At 42.0% G+C, this 21396-nt stretch overlaps 1 protein-coding gene across 1 annotated transcript in view; it reads right to left on the reverse strand.

Annotated features, from left to right (window-relative positions):
- The window catches only part of KCNQ5 (potassium voltage-gated channel subfamily Q member 5), a 510233-nt gene that overhangs the window by 57314 nt on the left and 431523 nt on the right, over positions 1–21396 (reverse strand). The window contains exons 4-6 of the mRNA XM_054024141.1: positions 10907–11082; positions 9487–9612; positions 76–186 (exon numbers count right to left, since the gene is read on the reverse strand). Of these exons, the coding sequence (XP_053880116.1) occupies positions 76–186; positions 9487–9612; positions 10907–11082 (413 nt within the window). The remainder of the gene's footprint in view (positions 1–75; positions 187–9486; positions 9613–10906; positions 11083–21396) is intronic.

Below are 21396 nucleotides of genomic sequence, written 5' to 3' on the forward strand. Positions count from 1 at the left end.
CTTCTCACATCATGTCAGCCTTAGGAGTTATTGAAGATCCTATTACCTTTTTTTTATTTTTGTAAAGATACTCACAGCAGGTAGTGCAAAGAAAGAAATTCCAAGTAAAGCAAACCCAGCAGAAAGCAGTCTTCCAAGCCAAGTAAGAGGAGTTTTGTCTCCATAGCCAATTGTTGTCAATGTGATCTAAAAAAGCAATGAAAAAATATCATGTGCAATAGAAGTACCTGAGAGAAAAGCTACAGCTCAGATACACAGTATGCAAGAACTTTTCCAGTAAATAATCATTCACCAAGACATATGAAAATCTATACGTTTCTCTTATAACACAATCTTCTATTTTAGAACACATCTTTAAAGGAAAAACATTATTTAAATAAATGGATATGAATAACTTTGTAACAATGAACAGAAGCAACGTGTGTGGGGGGCATGCAGGGTCATGTGCCCCCCCCAGATTTTTGCCTTGCATTAAGCCAGAGGTTTTCAAACTGGAGGTCATGCCCCCACCCCCTCAGTTTGAAAACCATCGCCTCCTGCCAAGAGCCAGTGGATTGGAAGCTGATGGGAGCCACCCAGCCTGCTTGGGCCTCTCCCCCAAAGGAGCCCGGCGCCAGCTGGTGATGCACTCTGGAGCTGGGCCCGGCCTGTAGAGCCTGGCTTCCCTGACATGCTCCCTGAGGCGCTCGCTTGCCACAGCCCTGGCACTTCTCTTTCTGCTGCTGCTCCTCAGCCCAGAGGCAATGTGTGGGGCATCATGTGCCCCCTTAGAATCTTTAAATTGGGTCTCCCCCATCAAGAGTTATGCGTCGTCTCTGACAATGAAGATGTTAGTAGTGTATCTGAGCAAGTGGAAATCATGCAGAAGGCATTGTCATTTTTTGTGCATATGTAATTGTACTATTTAGTGTAACAATCAGGAGTACACTGCAGGAATTTTCACAACAGACTACACGTGTGCCAAAGACTACAATGCAAAGATTTAATACTCCAGTGATTAAAAGTTCATAGATAAGGACAAGGTCAAAGGAAGTGCAGAAAGAAGTCATATTTTCTGTGAACATATTTGGACAATTAGAGCTGAGTCACCTGTTGCAGCATAAAAACCCCGAACACATAGGGTGAAAAGATCCACTGAAAACGAATGGCAACAAGGCAGTGTAAAAAGAACCACAGAAACATGTGGTTTCTTGCTTCACTAGAAACATGGCAGCAGCATGGCTGCAGTGCTCGATCAACTTAAGTTTTTAGTGTAGACACTGGCCTTAGTGTCCCAATGACTTCAGAGGAATTTGTCACATCAACACTGACAGGGCCGGCTCTAGGTTTTTTGCCGCCCCAAGCAAAAAAAATTTTGGCTGCCCCCCATCCCAGCCCTGGGCTCCTCGCCGCACCCCCCTGCTGCCCCAGCTTTGGGCTCTCCCCACCCACCCCCCCATCCCCCCGCCGCCCCAGCTCTGGGCTCCCTCATTCCCCCCCTCATTGCCCCCCACACACACCTCCTGCTGCCCCAGCCCTGGGCTCTCTCCCCACCTCCCCCACCTGCACCCTCCTTCCGCTGCAGCCCTGGGTCACTGGTAACTCGCTCCCACGGCAGGTCATTCAGCATGAATTTTACATGTGCACAGAACACAGACAGGACTGGTTCCCATATGGTTACAGAACTGCAGTAAAGTGGAACAATTTTCAGCTTTTGTGATTGGAGGATATCTGGATGCATATTATAAGACTGTCCTACATAAATGAGGAAAAGTTGAGGTGCCTTTATTATTCTTTTCTTCCACTCTTTCTTTCTATGGGGAATTTCCCAGTGCAATATCACTGTCTTCCTTACAAACAAACAAACAAACAAACAAACAAACAAACAAACAAACAAACAAAAAGGCAATGACTGTTGAAAATAGCAATTCCAGTCCTAATAACCACCGGGAAGCATTTCTTGCTCAATTTTATCCTACTTTTTCTACAGCAAGTTACAGTGGATCAGTATATTTGGTTTGGGAGAAATGAAGTAACGGCTGCGCAAACTGAGCTTGAGCACTCCTGATTTTTGAGGTGTTCAAATCTGGAAGGCAGGTGCTGGGGGGAGAGGGGAGGGCTGTGGCTCCGCGGGGAAGCACGGCAGCATGTATGCTGCAGTGTGTCTGGCGCTGCGTGGAGCCAGACATGCTGGTCTGAGTGGCATGATAATGGGGCTGGGGGGTTGCATGGGGCGGAGGTTCGGGGGGGGGGGCAGTCAGGGGCAGGGAGAAGGGGGGGTTAGATGGGTCAGGGGTTGGGGTGGCAGTCAGGGGACAGGCAGCGGTTGGATAGGCATGGGAGTCCCGGGGATTTGTCAGGGGACAGGTGGGGTCCTAGGGGGGAAGTTGGGGCAGTCTCAGGAGGGGGCAGTTGGGGACAAGGAGAAGGGAGGCTTAGATAGGGGGTGGGGTCCTGGGGGGGCAGTTAGGGGCAGGGGTCCCGGGAGGGGGTGATCAGGGGACAGGGTGCAAGGGGGGTTGGATGGTTTGGGGTTTCTGTGGGGGGCAGTCGGAGGGAGTGGATGATGGCAGGGTAGGGCTACCCTCCCACCCTGTGGAGTGTCCTATTTTTTGAATGTTAAAATATGGTATCCCTACCCTTCAGAGTGCAGCTCTCCATTCATAGCAGGCTGCAGCATGAGGTCTCAGCTACCTCACTCCCTCTCCCTCTTTCCTGTTGGCAGTGGCCAAGGGAATGCTGGGAAATGTAGTTCTTTCCCTGCTCCAGGGCTGGCTCTATAGGCAGGGAGTTAACCAAGGAACTACAGCTCCCAGGGCCCCCTGTTGGTTCTCAGCTCCCATGCTGGATCCCTGCCGCCCCTGCAAATGGGCTGCCCCAAGCACGTGCTTGCTTTGCTGGTACCTAGAGCCGCCCCTGAACACTGATCATTGGCTATAGCTTTTCTGAATGCAAAGATTGCATAGGGAAAGTCAAAATTAAAGTAAAAACATGTATTACGGCTCCGTGAGACATTTGTAAAACACTCTTCATAACTCCCCTTAATGTGAAAGGGTAATCAAAGCCAGTGTATATACGCAGAACAAGTTGTATTGTAGAGGCCGGGGTCACTGTCATGTAGCACAAATACAGATCATGGCAGTGCTCAGTCAGTATGAGCTGGAAGGTTCTGCCTATGTAAGTCAGCTGCTACCACCACTAACTGAACTCATGCCACCTCTGACTACAGTATGTATCCCAGATGTTGCCCCACTGTCTAATGCAGTTTATTAAGATGTCTCAAAGGCAGAACAAGCCAAAAGATTGTAGTATCTTAAGTATGGAGCATGAGGAACAGATTTGCACTGTGGGGCACACTATCAGGAAAAGATTGTTTAATATCCATCAGAGATAATAGATCACAGAAATCATTTCCAGAAGAGACGTATTGTTCACTCTGGGAAGAGTTCATCCCAGTGCAGAATGTCTTGCGACAGCACCTCTGCATTAGGAACTGTAGGGGGGACGGGTTTCTACCATGCCAAGGAAATGGCCTCCATGCCAGCTCTCCATACCCTGTCACAAAAAGCTACTTTGGAGCTATGGCCAGAGGAGGGGTCACAGGTACCTATTTACAGTGCTCCAGTACCCAGGAAACCAGCACGGAAAGGTTATTCCAGCACTGGAATAAAACCCATGGCAAAGGAGTGTGAGAGGGGTTGTGTAGCAGTCCTGCACCCTGGGACTGGGTTGGGATGGGGGGATTTTGCCTCACTGCATTTCCTCTGCATAGAGGAATGAATACTGCAGCTTTAGGCAGGTAGAGTGAATGTCACTCACTTATGGACCGAGTGGATTTATTAACTCCAAATGGAACACCGAATGGCTCACAACCAGAACAGAGCAAACTGAATTTTAAAGGGTAAGATGGACAAGAATAGGCTAAATACCAAGGATTCCAGAGCTTGCGATTAGTGGAAAGCTTGGACAAAAAGAACTATTTTACTTAATGTTCTAAATATGGCCAAGTTCAGGCTTAGACAGTTGTCTGGCAGAAGTGAATTTCCAAGGAAAATGCCTACTATTCTCTCAGAGGTAACTCTTGGGAAAGGTGGCCAAAGCAGTGCAGCTCAATGCAGTGGTCATCAATGGACAAAGGTGGTGAAATAATAATAATAATTAATAGAGATATCCCATCTCCTAGAACTGGAAGGGACCTTGAAACGTCATCGAGTCCAGCCCCCTGCCTTCACTAGCAGGACCAAGTACTGATTTTGCCCCAGATCCCCAAGTGGCCCCCTCAAGGACTGAACTCACAACCCTGGGTTTAGCAGGCCAATGCTCAAACCACTGAGTTAAGTAAATGGGATGTAAGCTATTTAGGGCTCATAGATAGTAAGCAGTACCATGACTGCTTCCATTGTTGAGGACAAAGCGCAGGTGTGATGTCTTAGAGAAAGGCAGGCTAGCTAAAAAGGAGGCAGTCATTCACTACACTAGCTGAAATATTCAAGTGGCTGTCAAGGCTAGCCTCTGGGAGAGTGATCCATAGTAATGTTAGCATGCCTGTGATGGGGTCTACCTCCAAAAGGAATGGCTTCTTGACCTGACAAATGACTGTTGCCATATGGGAAGCCAGGAGCAGCTACAAAGCATGTAAGACCCTGAAATTCTAAACCATTTTGACAAAAGGTGGGCAGATGCCTTCCACTGACAGAATGATTATTGACTTTGCTAATTCCTCAAAGTGCTTCCCCCTGCCAATTAGCATCAACCTCTTTTTTCAGGATTGAACCTAAATCAACTGGCTTTCATCTATTTTCCTGTCTCTGCCAGAAACTGGAGAATGAGGAGATGTCTCTGGTAGGGCTGCGGAAAAAGAGACGTCAAACTTAGTGATGTCTGCATATTATTGACATTGTAGGGTAACAATATTCCCAAAAAATTAGACAAACTTTGAGCCCCATGAATCTTGACACATGAAAGCCCTCTGGAGAGAAGAGAAGTCACTCAGCACAGAATTTCTCTGAAGAAAAAACAGGACCATATTAAAGCAAGAGTCCCAAGGATAGAATTTCCTTTCTGTTTAATTCACATTACAATAGTTTGTTCTTTAATCAGATGCATTTACACGTTTCTTAATAAACAATTCCCTTTTGAATCTCCACATACTATGAGATTAATTGAAATAATTAAATTTGTTCAAGTTCTGATAGTGTTGAATTGGAAACTATCATCACTATTTCATATTCATTGTAATAACATTATCCATAATGAATTCATTTGGTATTCACATAGTTGTCCGTAGATATTCCATTATTCCATTGTAATGACAATGTATTATTAGAAAAGGAAAAGACAATATTAGTGAAAGAAACTCTGAAAAGATGCCAGCCATACAAGAATCTTTTATATACCGTACTAAATTATGTTTTCAGGTAAAACAAATTACCATATATGATAATTGCAAAAAGCACACACTTAAGTATAGCATTGAAGTGATAGGGAACTCCCACGGGGCTTGAATAACAGATATTTAAGCCAAGGAATGCTTCCCCTTCCTGTTCCCACATTATATATCGTCTATTAAAATAATTATTTTATTTAATTAATTTGCCATCCTCTCCAAGTATTCTTGCCATTTGAGCCCTGCCTGGCACCCGTTAATCTTGGTTGTATGCAGTGTTATTATAGTCATGCTGGTCCCAGGATATTAGAGAAACTAGGTGGGTGGGGTCTAAGTCCCGAAGAAGAGCTCTATGTAGTTCAAAAGCTTGTCTCTCTCACCAACAGGAGTTGGTCCAATAAAAGATATTACCTCACCCACCTTGTTTCTCTATTAATCTTGGTTGGCATACATAAACCAGAACTGTGGGAGCTCCAGCCACAAGAAAATCCACATTGATGGCATTTATGTTATGTTAGAGTTGCAGATTGGAGTTTAAACTAACAGGTCATATCCTGCCTTTGATTTCAGTGAAAAACATCCATTGACCTCAATAAGAGTATCCACTCTTTGCATGGAATGATGGCAGGATATGGCCCTCAGATAATTTGATTGAATGAGTGTGCTAGTGTCAATTAATTACAGCATGCTGGGTATGATGAGAAGGCATTATGAGTGTTTCTAGAAGCTTGGAACTTCAGAGGATTATTCATGGCTAGTCCCCCTTTTTTTTAAACAGGAACATCACAAAACCATTCTGGGACTTGGTGTATACAGTGGAATGTAAATTAGAATAACTGCTGCAAATAAACAAATCAATGAGACTAAGCATAGACGCCCCCTAGAATGCCATGTGACCTGACCTTTTCAAAATCTGCATGTGGGTTATTCTGGCAATCAAAACAAGCAAGACTACATTTCCCACATACTGTTTTACAGATAATACAGCAATTATTATTAAGAGGGAAACAACAAAAAGAATGAATTAGGGGGATATGCTGATTTTCAGTAATTTTATGCACCTGAATATATTAAGAATTTAAGTATATTCAGGTTAACTAAAGAGTAAAAAAAATTGTTTTCAGGTTTTTTATTATAATTTGTTTTTCTGTTGATAGCAAGAAAAAATTCCTGTTTTCTCAGTTAGCACAAATTATCTGACCTATGAGTCATACATTTTCATTTTCACTGTATACAGAGTATTTTAAGCCACCATTTTATAAAATGATTGCTTCCTAGCAGGGCTTTTCCTTCTAAAATATCAAGAAGGGGAGAAGCAAATTATAAAACTAAGCTCTTGTTCATGCAATTAGATCTGCTTGGATCTGTGGATATGACTACAGGGTCAAGGCCTGACTTTATCAAAGCCCCACTGTTCAACTATGAACCCAGTCCTGCAACTGTGAAGCAGTCAAACTCTTACTAACTTCAGGCCAGCAGTAACTGCTCGCAGTTACACTGCAGTAAATCCAGAGCAATTTACATTGGTGTAACTGAGAGCAGAGTTTGATATGATGGTTTAACTTTAAGTCAATGGAAGTCTTACCTGCATTAGGATTAAAGGATCAAATACTAAATATTTTATGAGACATTTTTTGTTGATATTTTAAAACAAGTCTCATTAGGCAAAATACTTCTGTATTTTTTATAACTGTTGCTGTGCAACCAACAGATACTTTGGGTTCTGCATGTTCAAAGCTCACATTTCTACTCACTGATCATTCAAAAATACAACCCATAGGGAAGAAGGATAACCTGGGGCCTAAGAATGAATGAACTGGTTCAAATAAAAAGGTTTGGAAAACCTACCTTTTGCCCAAAAAGTAAACAAAACCCCAAATGCACATCCTTTTGGGGTTCAGTAGTGTCCGGGAGTTTATTTTGTTTTTCGTTGTTTCTCTAAGCAAGTTCAGGTTTTGACTAGTCTGGGAGTGGAAGTACAAGAAAGACTTGGGTCTGGTTCTGCTCCTGTCAACGCAACACCTGAGGTGGGGAAGTTACCTTTTTAGTCCCCTGATCAGTCTAAGTGATGCTCTAAGTTATGTTGACACTAATGGCACCATTGACCGGCTGGGATTGCTGGAGCACAAGCTGTTCTACTATGCCAGTGGGAACAGGAGTTCTGCTTTATCCCCTGGAGGGGGATACACCTATAGGAGGTGAATAAGCAGCTTCCCTGTTAGGGCAGCCTTCCAGTTACCTGAGCAGCACAGTGCAGCTGAACATGGGCCAAGGATCTAGCTCACTATTTGTATAGTATTTCTATTCCCACTGAAAACAGAAAAACTCAGAATCTTGTAAGAAAGTTTGTTCTGGTGAGATTTTTAACCACATTTCAAGATCAAAAGAGAAATTTGAATAAACTTCAAACATCTAGAACTGATTCTCCATTTTCTTATACCATGTATAGTTATTTAATCCCCAATTTGGCAAAGCACTTATGCACATGATTACTATTAAGCATGTGAATAACCCTATCCCTTTCAGCGAAGCACGCAAGCATGTTCTCAAGTCCCATGGACTTCAACAATGCAGCTGCACCGAAGTTTGAAGTTAAGCATGTGCTTAAAGGTCTTAGAATCATAGAATCATAGAAGATTAGGGTTGGAAGACACCTCAGGAAGTCATCTAGTCCAATCCCCTGCTCAAAGCAGGATCAACACCAACTAAATCATCCTAGCCATGGCTTTGTCAAACTGGGCCGTAAAAACTTCTAAGGATGGAGATTCCACCACCTCCCTAGGTAACCCATTCCAGTGCTTCACCACCTTCCTAGTGAAATAGTGTTTCCTAATATCCAACCTAGACCTCCCCCATTGCAACTTGAGACCATTGCTTCTTGTTCTGTCATCTGCCACCACTGAGAACATCCTAGCTCCATCCTCTTTGGAACCCCCCTTCAGATAGTTGAAGGCTGCTATCAAATCCCCCCTCACTCTTCTCTTCTGCAGACTAAATAAGCCCAGTTCACTCAGCCTCTCCTTGTAAGTCATGTGCCCCAGCCCCCTGATCATTTTCGTTGCCCTCCGCTGGACTCTCTCCAATTTGTCCAAATCCCTTCTGTAGTCGGGGGACCAAAACTGGACACAATACTCAAGGTGTGGCCTCACCAGTGCCGAATAGAGGGGAATAATCACTTCCCCTGATCTGCTGGCAATGCTACTACTAATACAGCCCAATATGCCATTGGCCTTCTTGGCAACAAGGGCACACTGCTGACTCATATCCAGCTTCTCATCTACTGTAATCCCGAGGTCCTTTTCTGCAGAACTGCTGCTTAGCCAGTTGTAGCATGGGATTCTTCCTTCCTAAGTGCAGGACTCTGCACTTGTCCTTATTGAACCTCAGATTTCTTTTAGCCCAATCCTCCAATATGTCTAGGTCACTCTGGACCCTATCCCTACCTTCCAGCGTATCTACCTCTCCCCCCAAGCTTAGTGTCATCTGCAAACTTGCTGAGGGTGCAATTCATCCCATCATCCAGATCATTAGTTGTATGCCGTGTTGTTATAGCCATGCTGGTCCCAGGATATTAGAGAAACTAGGTGGGTGAGGTCTAAGTCCTGAAGAAGAGCTCTATGTAGTTCAAAAGCTTGTCTCTCTCACCAACAGGAGTTGGTCCAATAAAAGATATTACCTCACCCACCTTGCTTCTCCATTAATCTTGGCTGGCATACATAAACCAGAACTGTGGGAGCTCCAGCCATAAGAAAATCTTGAACAAAAGATCTTGAACAAAACTGACAGGACCGACTCCGCTTGATACCGGCTGCCAACTAGACATCGAGCCGTGGATCACTACCCGTTGAGCCCAACAATCTAGCCAGCTTTCTATCCACCTTATAGAATCTTGCTGAATTGGGGCTTTACATCTGTGTAAAGCAGGTGTAAAAATGCTACCAAATTAGGATGGAAGGGTAGCATTCATAATCATTTTTCACAGAGGTACATGCCTATTCAAGACACAAGCACTGGGATACTCAGGACTACTATAAGTTTACATCTTTTAATATGTGCATTCGTGTAATACAAAATATTCTACAGTATTAGTTAAATAGTTCAAATGATCTTTCTATACTTACTGTGCCCCACCAGAGAGCATCTGCATACGTAGAAAACTGGGTATTTGCATCTTTTTCCACCAGATAGACAAGGAAAGAGGAAAAGATAAGTACTAAAAATCCTATGTACCAGGCTGTGATTAATTCCTAGATAAAAGAAAATAAAGATCAATCTGTATTAAAAAGATTAAACATAGAGTGGAGTGGCATTTGAAGAAAAAATAATTAAACAGTCCATATTTTTTGGCATTTTAGCAGTTAAACATCAAATGCTTCTCAGTTCACATAAATTGTCTCTAAACAACGGGTAGAAGTGATTGGGAATTTTTCAACAGACTGCTGGAAAATGCTGATTCATCAAAAAGATTTCTCAGGTCCAGGATGGGGAAAGAGCTAACACAGAACAGCCAATAGACTTGTGATTAGGGCACTCATCTGTGATGTGGGAGCCTGAGGCTGAAGCTCCTGCACAGCGTGATTTGGAAGAGAGACTTGAAGCTGAGTGTCCCACATCCCAGGTGAGGGCCCCAACCAGTGGGCTACAGTGTCATTCTTTCTCAGTCTTTCCTGTTGAAACTGTTCCACTTAGTACAGATCATTAAATATTTGTTGTGCCAGAGGGATATTTTCCTTTCATTTACACTATCTCTTTCTGAACAGCTCATGCCTGTGATTGCATCAACAAACTGACTTCATGGTCATTAACTATACTACATGGACCTCAAAGTTGTAAACAAGGATAGAATTCAGGAGCTTTGTCTAAATGAAGGGAGTATGCAATTAAATGGCTAATGTGTGTACTTACCCCTTCCCTCTCCTAGCTGGTCACATATTCTGACATTTTTTCAAGTATGCTACCCACTGTCTAGTCATTGGTCCCCAGAGAGTATATGCTTTAATGCTATTGCAGCTAATAGAGATTCTCTTTTACCTTATGTGATAGTGTTCTGTATTTTGGACTCAAATATCCACTACTGGACTATTCTATTGTGGGGTGGCTCTCTTTCTCTTTTCTCTCTCTTTCTCTCTCATGTTTTTTTGCCAAAGGTTTTCAAAGGCTTCATTTTCTTCCAATGTGGAACAAAAACAAATTTTGAAATCTCAGATTTTTTTCATGAAAAAAGAATTCTTGTTCTCTTGTTCTCTGAACAATTGGTCTGATTTCCCAGTTCAGTTTGACACTTGTGTAATCCACTGATTTCAATGGAATTACACCAGCATCCAACTGGTGGTGAATCAGGACCAATATTTTTAGCATATTTTCCGAAATCTGAATGAACATGAAAAGATGTATTTTTGATAATGCATTACATAGCCAACATTACTTTAGGAAGTTTTAGGTATTCACTGGAATCTGATAAATATATAAGGTGATGTTGATTCATAGAGTTTTGTTGAATCCACTGAAGAATTAAATGAAATGAACTGCCATGACAGTTACCTTGCTATGTGCATACACTACTGAACCTAATAATTTCCAAGTCCCTCCTCTTCGGTCCATGCGCACCATACGAAGGATCTGTAGGAAACGAAGACTTCTCAGTGCTGATGTTGCAAAAATGTTACCCTGAGTTTTTGCAGAAACAACTGCTATTGAAGCGATGAGAACAATGGTGTCTGAAAGAAATACATTACAGAAGATATTAATGTACATAAAGTGATCATGAACATAGACGTACATATGCTGAGTGAAGGGAGTTGTCCTTACTCCTATTCAATTCCTTAGGAATTTTGTCTGAGATAGGATTGTGGGATCAAGTCTAGAGTCTAAAAAGTGCTTAGAGACCCTTCAGGATGAAAATCATTAGCTACACTAGAAATATTAAAAACATATACTGATAAGGCGAGTAGTACTGAAGGAACTAGTTGCCTTGTGGAAGGTATTTTCAAGCCCCGTGTGTAGAACTGTATACATCATCTGATGGTTTAAAACTGCGGTGTTACTTTCACCCATAGCAACATTCCTATGAAAAGGCATAAAAAAAACCAGTAAGAGCAAACAGAGCCCTCTCAGTTACATGAATCAAATGGAAGTATTTAGACTTATAAATATACATTTTATTTTCCTATGAGTGCAAATACTATGTGATGCAATTGTGCAGTAATGAGCTTCTGGATACAAACTCCCCTTATATACAATTTCCTGGGGGAAAAACAAAAATAAACTTGGTTGCATAAATGCCCTCCTAAGCATTCATTTAGCTGGCAGTCTGGAAAGTTCCAGAACTCCGAGTGTTAATACTTTGCATAAGAGTTTGTTTCTTCAAGACAAAGATTTAAAATTTTTTGTTAAGTGCAGAGTGCTTGTTTATAACTCGTGGAGCCAGTGCCATGCTTAGGAGAGGATGAGGAGAAGAAACACTGTTCAAGCAGAGACAGCTAGATGCATTATGGCCTGCAGTAGCTATGAGTAGTATGGAATAGAAAGGGGTAATTTTAAATTGCCAAGTAATTTTATTTAAAAAATTACTAAAAATATTTACCCCAGAGAAACAAGAAACGGTAGGCTAGCTCTTACTAATTATTTCTCTTGTCACCAAATGAGGGATGTGACTCCCACTGTTTTAGACTATGTCTATACTATGAGCTTGGAATGTGATTCTCCTGTTTGCGTACACATACTCACATTAGCTCTCATTGAGCTAGTGCAGTAGCAGTGGTATCAGCAGCGGAGGCACATCAGAACCACCCTCTCGAGTGACATAAGTTACACTGACATACGCGACATAGCTTCTGCTGCTCGCGGAGGTGGTTTTATTATGCTGAAGGGAGAGCTCTCTTCCGTCGGCATAGAGCATCTTCACCAGACGCACTGCAGCGGCTCAGCTCTATCGGTACAGCTGCATCGCCGCAGGGCCTTAGTTAACTTCCTCTCACTAATTCATGTGGAAGCCAAGAGGTTTTTCTTGGGTTGGTTTCTTCCTGAGCCTTCTCTGTTTTTCTTAGCTCTGTGTGGTAGCTTGCTCGTAGAGATGGGCAGGATAAGCTGATGAGTGCTGTGTGTTCGCTGAGCAGAGTAGCAGGGAGTGTGTGTGTGTGAGGGGTGCTTACTTGAGAGTTTTTTATACTCCTCTCCTTCTTAGTTTCATGAAGTTACAAGAAAACACACCTCTTTCAGGCTTTTCTAAATTCAAGTTGATTGCTGTCCTTCTTTCACTGGCTCAGTATCATCATGGGTTGTCTTTAGGTGCCTCTTCATCTTATGAATATGCAGTTTGTTAATGCACATATGCGTTAGAGCTTTAATTCTTTCTTGATGATTACATTTCCTTTATCTTTGTGGCAGAAGATTCTCAGAACCTCTTTGAAGTTAGAGGTTTAACTCCTTTTTATTCAATACATTATGGAGCTATTTCTTTAGTTTTACTAGACTTCAACAGGAAATGAAATTCTGTTTTGAAAAAAACTAAACACGCTTGTTCTTTATAGAAAGATTTTTAGTTCTAAAAACCGTCTTTTTAAAATTAAGTCATTCTTAAAGAGAGTCTTCAGCTTAAATAGTTATTAAAGAAGTTGTTGATTCTACATGGCAATTTTTGGAAATATGATTCTTCTTGTCTTCCTGATTTGGATGAGGAAATTGCTTGAGCACTGCCAGTAAATAATTAATTCCCCAATAATATAAATATTCTATTCTTAAATGGCTTCTTACATTAGTAATAAGTTTAGCAAGCTCAGTAGATTTGATGTTGGTACATAAAGCATTTTATCCTTTACAAGCAGCGATATTAGGAAATTATATTAGGAGCTTTGCATTGAGCTGACATATTTGCAAGTACGCATTTCACAAAGGTATTTGCCATTTCAGCATTTAAGAAACAAAAAGTTAAAAACATGTCCAGCTAACACATTTTCCTGGAGTTTCAAAATACAAGCAGAGGTTGTTCTTTGGGGGAAAAAATGTGTGTGTGTGTGTGTGTGTGGGGAGGTGGTATAGCCCACTTTAACACCTAGATTTATTGCTCTGATAACACATTCCTACATTCCTTTTTGAGGTATCCTGCATAAGGAACATCCTCACTTTTTTTTGTGCACATGATCAGGTTTTTTCCAAAAATATGAATGCTTTACATGGCTTGTTTTCTTGAGATAAGGATTACATTTGTCCCACACTGGTATCTTATATAAAGAGAGGTGTGCTGGCCTAGATAAGACACTCTTTTGATTTGTTTGTCTCTTGACCCACGCTCTTTAGAGTTACAATCTGTTTGTTATAGCAATTAAATTTCTATTAGATATTTTGTACAAAGTAAAAATTTCAATAACCAACACATCTTTAAACACAGCACAAAAGAAAAGAGAGTAAAAATTAAAGCAAGATAAAGTTTAAAATGCAGCTTTTTGGAGTTTGTATAACACACTTTGGGGTAATCAACATGGTTTTATGGCTAAGGAGGGGTTATCTTCCTTACATTTGCTCCTCCTTGGGAGACAGAAAGTAGAAACCTCCTGCAATTTCTTTAACCAGCCTGAACATTTTGTATCATAACTAACTAAAACATACACAGGTTTTGTTATATCCTCAAGCACCCTGGCTATAACATACTTGTAGATATATCTTAATAATACTCAGTAAAAGTGCAAACAAGTTTGCAACGACCTAATATTTTAAAAAAGTGATAATTTTATAACTATCATTTCTGCATTGATATTGAGGTCTCTCCACCAGAGGAAGGCACAGTACATTCAGAAACATTGGGGCCGGTATACACACCAGTGGCCTTTGCTACTTGTTTATAAAAAGTGTAGCTTGTACTCTCCCAAGCACAGCCTAGCAGCTCGTGTGGAGGGGTGAGCTGAGCCATAGTCACTCCATCACCTCATCTGGACATGACTCACAGGACATTGAGCAATGCTGCTAGCACTAGCATTAGCTCCGTTGTGGGAAGAGAGCACAAGGCAGCAGTATAAGGGCTGCTTTCTATGCAGGTGTCAGCAATAGACTATCAGTGCTCTACCTGAAGTACCCATATAACTCCCCTCAGCATGGAATCTAGTGCCTTATAGTCTTTAATGTATATATTTAGTCTCACAATACCTGTGAAATAGGGAGATGCTGTTAGCCCCATTTTGCAAATGGGGAACTGAGACACAGAGAGACTAAGTGACTTGCCAAAGGTCATACAGTAAGTTCATAGTAGAGCAGGGGATTGAAGCCATGTCTCTCCTGTCCTAGTTTAGTGTCCTAACCACTAGAGACCATCCTTCCCCTCATCCAGCCAACTCCCCCTCCCTGGTACCCATTCCCTAATGCACCTGATTTGAAGCTGTCATAATTTGGCCCAGAGTATTTTGGCATGGAACAGATAATTAAATGGTGAAAATGCAGTGTTCTTTACGGCACTGACAGAAAAGAGGGGAGTTTAAAAATATTAAAAACACAGTCCCCAATAGGATTTGAACTCTGTATTGTACCTTTAAAGCATAAGGCAGACCCTATGTTACACAGACATGCATTCTTTATTCAGGGGAAGCTAATGATTCTGGGAAGAAGAGACACAAAAGTGTGTGTATAGATGTGTGTCAGTTTCATAGCATTCTCTCCTCTACTTTGTGACACAACAGAAGGTCCTCCATGGTGGGGTCTGCAGATGAAAGGGTATCTTTCATCTGCTATCAAGGGTATCATTCCCCAACACCACAGGGATTCTCAGATTAAATTTATGTATAGGAATGTATGAATTGCCATGCCAGGTCAAACAAAGTCTGTGTACTCCATATCCTATCTATGTCTGTGGTCAGTACCAGATTCTTCAGAGGATGTAGTAAGAAACCCATAGTGGATAATTATGGAATAAAGGGCCTATTGGGGAAGTTTCTTCCTCATTCCCCATTCACTTAGTGGCTGGCTTGCGCTAGAGGGTTTATATCCCTTCAGAAAAAGCATAAGGGTTTATATGCCTTAAAAGAGTTTGGGTTTTTTTTGTAGATGTATCTAATTGCAGATGTTCTCACCTACGGAATACTGATTTTTAAAAACCCTACTAAACTCTTTCCATCAATGCCATCTTGTGGCAATGAATTCCACAGGTTAATTATACATTATGTAAACAAATGTTTCCTTTTTTCAGTTTTAAATTTGTAATCTTCCAGTTTCATTTATTCGTTAGTTTATATTCCTCTATCAAGTGTCCTCTCATTTGTATCCTTTCTAAATGAAGCAGTACTAGTCTTTTCAAGCACGGCTCTCCCTGCAGTTTCCCCTTGCCGCTAATATCATCTTGTTTATCTAGGTGTTTTATTACTCTATTTTGAATGATCACTTCTACCCCTTTTCCTGGTACTGTAGTAAGGCTCCCTGGTCTGCAAGTTCCATGTTCATCCTTTTTAAAGACAGACATAATATTTGCTACCCTACCTTCCAGTCTATCAATCTAGGATATGCCACTCATTACTGTAGCATCTGAGTGTGCTTCCCAAGTATTTTAAAACAGAAATAACTAACATTAGCTTTCTCTATTTTTCTTCCTTCACATCTTATAGAAGAAATCGCTTGGGTAGTTTATAAGGGGTTTGTTTTGTGGGTATATTTATGTGTATGTGAGTAGGTTGTATGTCTCTCTATGTGTATGTTAAGAATTTACTAAGAAAAGCTACATTGAAGCAATTAGTTTTGCATTTAGCATTAACTCACACAGAATCCTATGCACAGCTTCTATTCTGCAGCTCTGTGAGTTTGTGTCTCGGCACCCAGTGGCAGCACAGCTAAAAAAGTGAACCATGCTCCAAAGAGTACAGGGGCCTACAGAGAAAAGTAGTGGCAGACCCTTTCATTGTAAACCCCTATATCTATAAGCATGGCCCCAGTTTCCTCAGCGCCACCAGTATATAGCACAATTTTGAAGACCTAGCCCTGGTTCCTTTTGCACAGCCAGTAAGTCAAGGGGAGAATAGTTCCAGGTATCATTGCTTGCAAAATTTTGTATATATTGCCAACTTTTCCCACACATTTTTTTGTGTATGGATGGTATAGGGCCCTCTCCCTCTATATGTTTAATCCATTCCCAAATATATGCACCCAGTGACCACATAATTACCATGGATTAGTTTGGCAAAAGTAAGAAGTAGCCCAAATCTCAAACGGAACCAAATTGAAAAGCATTATTATATTACAAACAACATGGACAATGTTTCTCAATTACCCACAGGCTTCCTACCTTTACTCAATTCATTTCAATCTCTTTAGGATTGACTACATTCCCTGGATCACTTGTGCTCTAAAATTCCAACAAGTTCTAGAGCTTTACAGAAGGCAGAGTGTGGCAATGCATCTTGGAGCACCTCTGAACAATACAAGCCCCCAAATTCACAAGAGCTGGATACAACTGACCAGAGCTCTGCAGATATGGTGTTAGAGGAAATATTCCCCTCAGAGGAAACATGGCACAAAGTAGAAGGCCTGTTTCAGTTGAATGAGAGAAATCTGGGAGGCAGAGAGCGTGTTGAGGTTTGGAAGAAGAACCTAGTGATCAGAGGAGTAGTGCTTGAGTTCAAGGAGATGTGAAGGGTATCACAAATTCTGATGGAGATCAGAAAAAGAGATGGAGAGTGTTAAGAGGTATAGAAGGGTTGGGGGCAAACATAGGGTTACCACATAGCAACTGTGAGAAAAACGGGATGGGGGGTAATAGGCACCCATATAAGAAAAAGTCCCCAAAAACAGGACTGTCCCTTTAAAAACAGGACATCTGGTCACCCTAGGCAAATATGAACTATGTTCAACAAAGAATATCATTGGATGAGAGTACAAAAATATGTTCATGTTGCTGTGCATTTAGGGCACAATTGTGCATTATCCTGGATTGGGGCAGCACTGACCCCAGTGGGTCCCTTTGGGAGGTGGAGCTCTGCTAAGACATTCTAGCACCCTTTAAGAAGGTACAGTGTGCAGCATTGCTGACCCCAAAAGTTCAAAAAATCGTAAGTAAGATGCCCCCCCAAAAGATGAGATTTTTTTTTTTTAAATCTCAATTTTGGGGACAAAGTTTATATTGTGTTTTTGGTCTGTCTTTTACTTTCTAACACTCTGTGCTCCTCCTCATGTCTTGCTAGCTCTCCCAAACCATTAGGGTATGGTGATTTTGGTGTTCACTACAGGGGCTTCTGCTGGCTGCCTTTCAGTGCAGAGCTTTCAGCTTCTTTACAAATCCCAAATGCTAATTAGTTCTGTGTCCCACCAGCACATATCTGCCTGTCCCCCAGCCCAGCAATTATGTACTACCCAAACACCCACATCAGCTTTCCCACCAATCCGAACATCTGCCCATCACTCAGCCATTAATTATGCAGCCTGCAAATCAACTTTGCTTCATTCCATACAGCCTCACATCAGTTCTGCACCTCCCACTACCACATCTGCCTGTCCCCCAGCCTTGCCTTTCCTTATGCAGGCAGTCACCACACCTTCCCCTTTCCCCTCTGCTCCTCCTGCAGCTCCAGGGGTTCTACACCCCCTCTCCCAGGCCTGGGGAAGCAGCTGCAGTGGGGTCCACTCTCCCTTTTCCCAGGCCTTAGTGAGGGCAGTTCCAGGAGTTCTTCACACCTTCCCCCTTCCAAGGCCTGATGTTGCTGGGATGGAAAGGGGGACGAGCAGACTGACCCATTTTTCACAGAAGGGGAGGAAGAAGTAGAGCTGCCAGACGCTTTCTGCTCCCTCCTTCCCTCTGTAAGAATAATGTTGGCTGTTCCCTCTCCTGTCTTCCCCCCTCACTTGAAAATGCCTGGGGGAGGGAGAAAGAGCACTTTACCAGCTTCCTGCCACAGCCCTGATTGGTTGCTCTCTCCAGAAGGTGGAAGAGGGGTGAGCAGGCAGCCAGTGAGAGGGGTTTTCCTCAGCCAGGGCTAAAATTTTCACCAAGGCTGGAGCTTCTCAAGTCATTGCCAGATCAGCTCCAGCTGGGACCAAAATCATGTTACTTGCCATGGTGAGAGCCGGCAACCCCAAGTGTCTGCTTCCCTCCTTCCTAGTGCTGCCTCACAGAGTCCTTTCCATCAGGTGGGTGGAAGGACTGATTTTGGTGAATCCCTGCATCGGGACATAAAGGAAGAGACTCTCTGTTGCCTCCGTCTCCTTGAATAGTTGTGCAAGGACAGGGCATATTCCAATTCTAACAGAATAAGGAAGAACTACCACAAAAGAGCACCATTACAATTTAAAAGACAGATCTATGCAAATGCTATTCAATCTATATGCTTATATGCCCTGGTTCTCATGGGGGACTTCAATCACCCTGACATTTACTGGGAGAGCAATACAGCAGTGCACAGACAATCTGGAAGTTTTTGGAGAGTGTTGGGGACAATTTCCTGGTGCAAAGTACTGGAGGAACCAACTAGGGGCCGTGCTCCTCTTGACCTGCTGCTGAGGGAACTGGGCTTATTTAGTCTGCAGAAGAGAAGAATGAGGTGGGGTTTGATAGCAGCCTTCAACTATCTGAAGGGGGGTTCCAAAGAGGATGGAGCTAGGATGTTCTCAGTGGTGGCAGATGACAGAACAAGAAGCAATGGTCTCAAGTTGCAATGGGGGAGGTCTAGGTTGGATATTAGGAAAAGCTATTTCACTAGGAGGGTGGTGAAGCACTGGAAAGGGTTACCTAAAGAGGTGGTGGGATCTCCGTCCTTAGAGGTTTTTAAGGCCCGGCTTGACAAAGCCCTGGCTGGGATGATTTAGTTGGGATTGGTTCTGTTTTGGACTAGGGTTGGAGGTCATCCCTAATCTTCTATGATTCTATGAAATGCCACAGAAATATGTAAAATTATGAATAATAATCTCATTGTGAATCTGGTCAGGACAGTCAGATTTCAGTGAAATTAAATCCAAGATGAGCAACCAAATTGAAAACAGTGAGTAAATTCACACACAATTTGTCTTTTATTAGATCATGAGAAGTCTCCATTATCACTCTGTCTAAAGACTGAGGCCATGTCTACACACAGATTTAACATAAGGTGTGATTTTCAACCTAAATAGTTATACTGGTGAAAAAGGCTGCGTAGGCACTCCTATTTCAGTTTAACTAAACTTAGTTTAGTCTAGGGCTTGGTCTACACTGAAAAGTTACAGCGGCATAGTTACATCAGCCAGGGGTGTGAAAAAAAACACACCGTTGAGGCACATAATTATGTTGACAAGCCCCCCAGTATAGAAGCAGCTGTGTCAATGGAAGAATGTGACATAGTTAACATCATTCAGGAAGGTGGTATTGGTGTTCCTACACCAAAAGGAAAAACTCCTGTTGGTATAGGCTGTGTCTACAATAGGGCCCTGTGCTGACATAGCTAGGTTGGTATAGTCTCTGTAGCATAGACATACACTAGATTAAGTTAATCAGGAACAGGTTTCAGAAATAAGTCACACTTAAAGAGAAATAAGAGTGTCCACACAGCTTTTTGCACTGGTTTAACTATCTCACCATAAAAAAAAAAAATCACACCTTATGTTAACCTAGTACAATCTTATCATGTTGACAAGTTCTTAGTAGAACCCTTAAACTCTAAAGGCCTCATTCTCCACTCTCTTAACCCAAGTTTTATACTCACGTCATTACTTCTCTTATTTAAATGGGAGTAGTGGAGTATTTTCTTGAATTGTTTTTTCTGTTCCACCTGGATTTTTTCTTCTTAAAAGATTTAACAAAGTTCTGCCAAGTTTTTCCTCCTATTCTCAGTGGTGAAACTTAGATCAGAAGGAAAAAAACAGATAGAGGGTTGTGTTGCCTTGTGTCTTTTCGCTAGTTGCTTTAGAGATTATGGGTGAAATCCCAACTCCTTTGAAGTGAATGGCAAAATTCCCATTTACTTCAATGGAGCTAAGATTTATCCCTACATCTTGCTCTGAAATACCAGAAAGGGTTGTAATTATATTGCTCCCTGGTTTACTATTAGGTACTTCCATTCTCTATAGTAACTGATAGTTAACGTTTTACATAGATGGGATCCTTTATCTGCTTCCAGGAATTTTTTTTTCCACACAGCTTCATTCCAGCCAATATCCTGCATATGTATTTGTTTATCCAAAACTTCAAGATGCCCCTCAAATATGATGATGGGCTTAGCCAGCTTTTTAGAAAATGTTCCCATTTTACTTTCCCTGCACGTATTGTGTTCCCTTGTGAGCTCCAAGAGAGATTATAAATCTCCTAAAAAACCTTGTGCAATGTTAACTTTTGAATACATGATTTCAAATTTAATTTCAAACAATGGGTTCTTCCATTTTGGAGGTAGAGACTCCAGTACGTCTCATGGAAAAGTGAGCTGAAGTGAAGATAGATCTTAGGCCACGTCTACACTAGTGAGCTTATAGTAGCACAGCTGTCTCAGTGCAGCTGTGACGCTGTAAGATCGCTTGTGCAGCCACTCTATGCAGACAGGAGAGACCTCTTCCATTGACATAAAGAAGCCACCTCAATGCGTGGCGGTAGCTATGTCGGCGGGAGAAGCTCTCCCGCCAACATAGCGCTGTGCACACTGCCACTTATGCTGGCAAAATTTATGTTGCTCATAGGTGTGTTTTGCCAACATAAGTGGTAGGGTAGACATGGCCTTAGGCACTGGAAACAGCAGCTTGCTGTTAGTGGACAACCAGGACTAACACATTGGAGGCTGAAAAATACAACAGATAAGCCCAGGAAACGTGTGTGACTCAGCATACTTGGTATAATGTCACAAACCTCTAAAATAGAATCATGGAAATAGAGATGAGTGATTGAGGTCCAGCAATGCCAGCCACCTGCAAACTCAGGAAATTATTCATGTGAGATATGCCAACCTGAATTTAACAGTCAAACAGATGTAAGCTGATTGCAGGCTGCCTTTTTCACAGTTCAGGCCAAAGCAAATTTTTACAGTTTATTTATAAACTCCTGGAGACAGGAGTTTATAATAAAATGCTGTTGGCACACCTAAACTATAAGTGCTTCAAATGGTGACAAT

Source organism: Malaclemys terrapin, chromosome 3 (genome assembly GCF_027887155.1).
Source record: "Malaclemys terrapin pileata isolate rMalTer1 chromosome 3, rMalTer1.hap1, whole genome shotgun sequence".
In the NCBI taxonomy this organism is placed as follows: domain Eukaryota; kingdom Metazoa; phylum Chordata; order Testudines; family Emydidae; genus Malaclemys; species Malaclemys terrapin.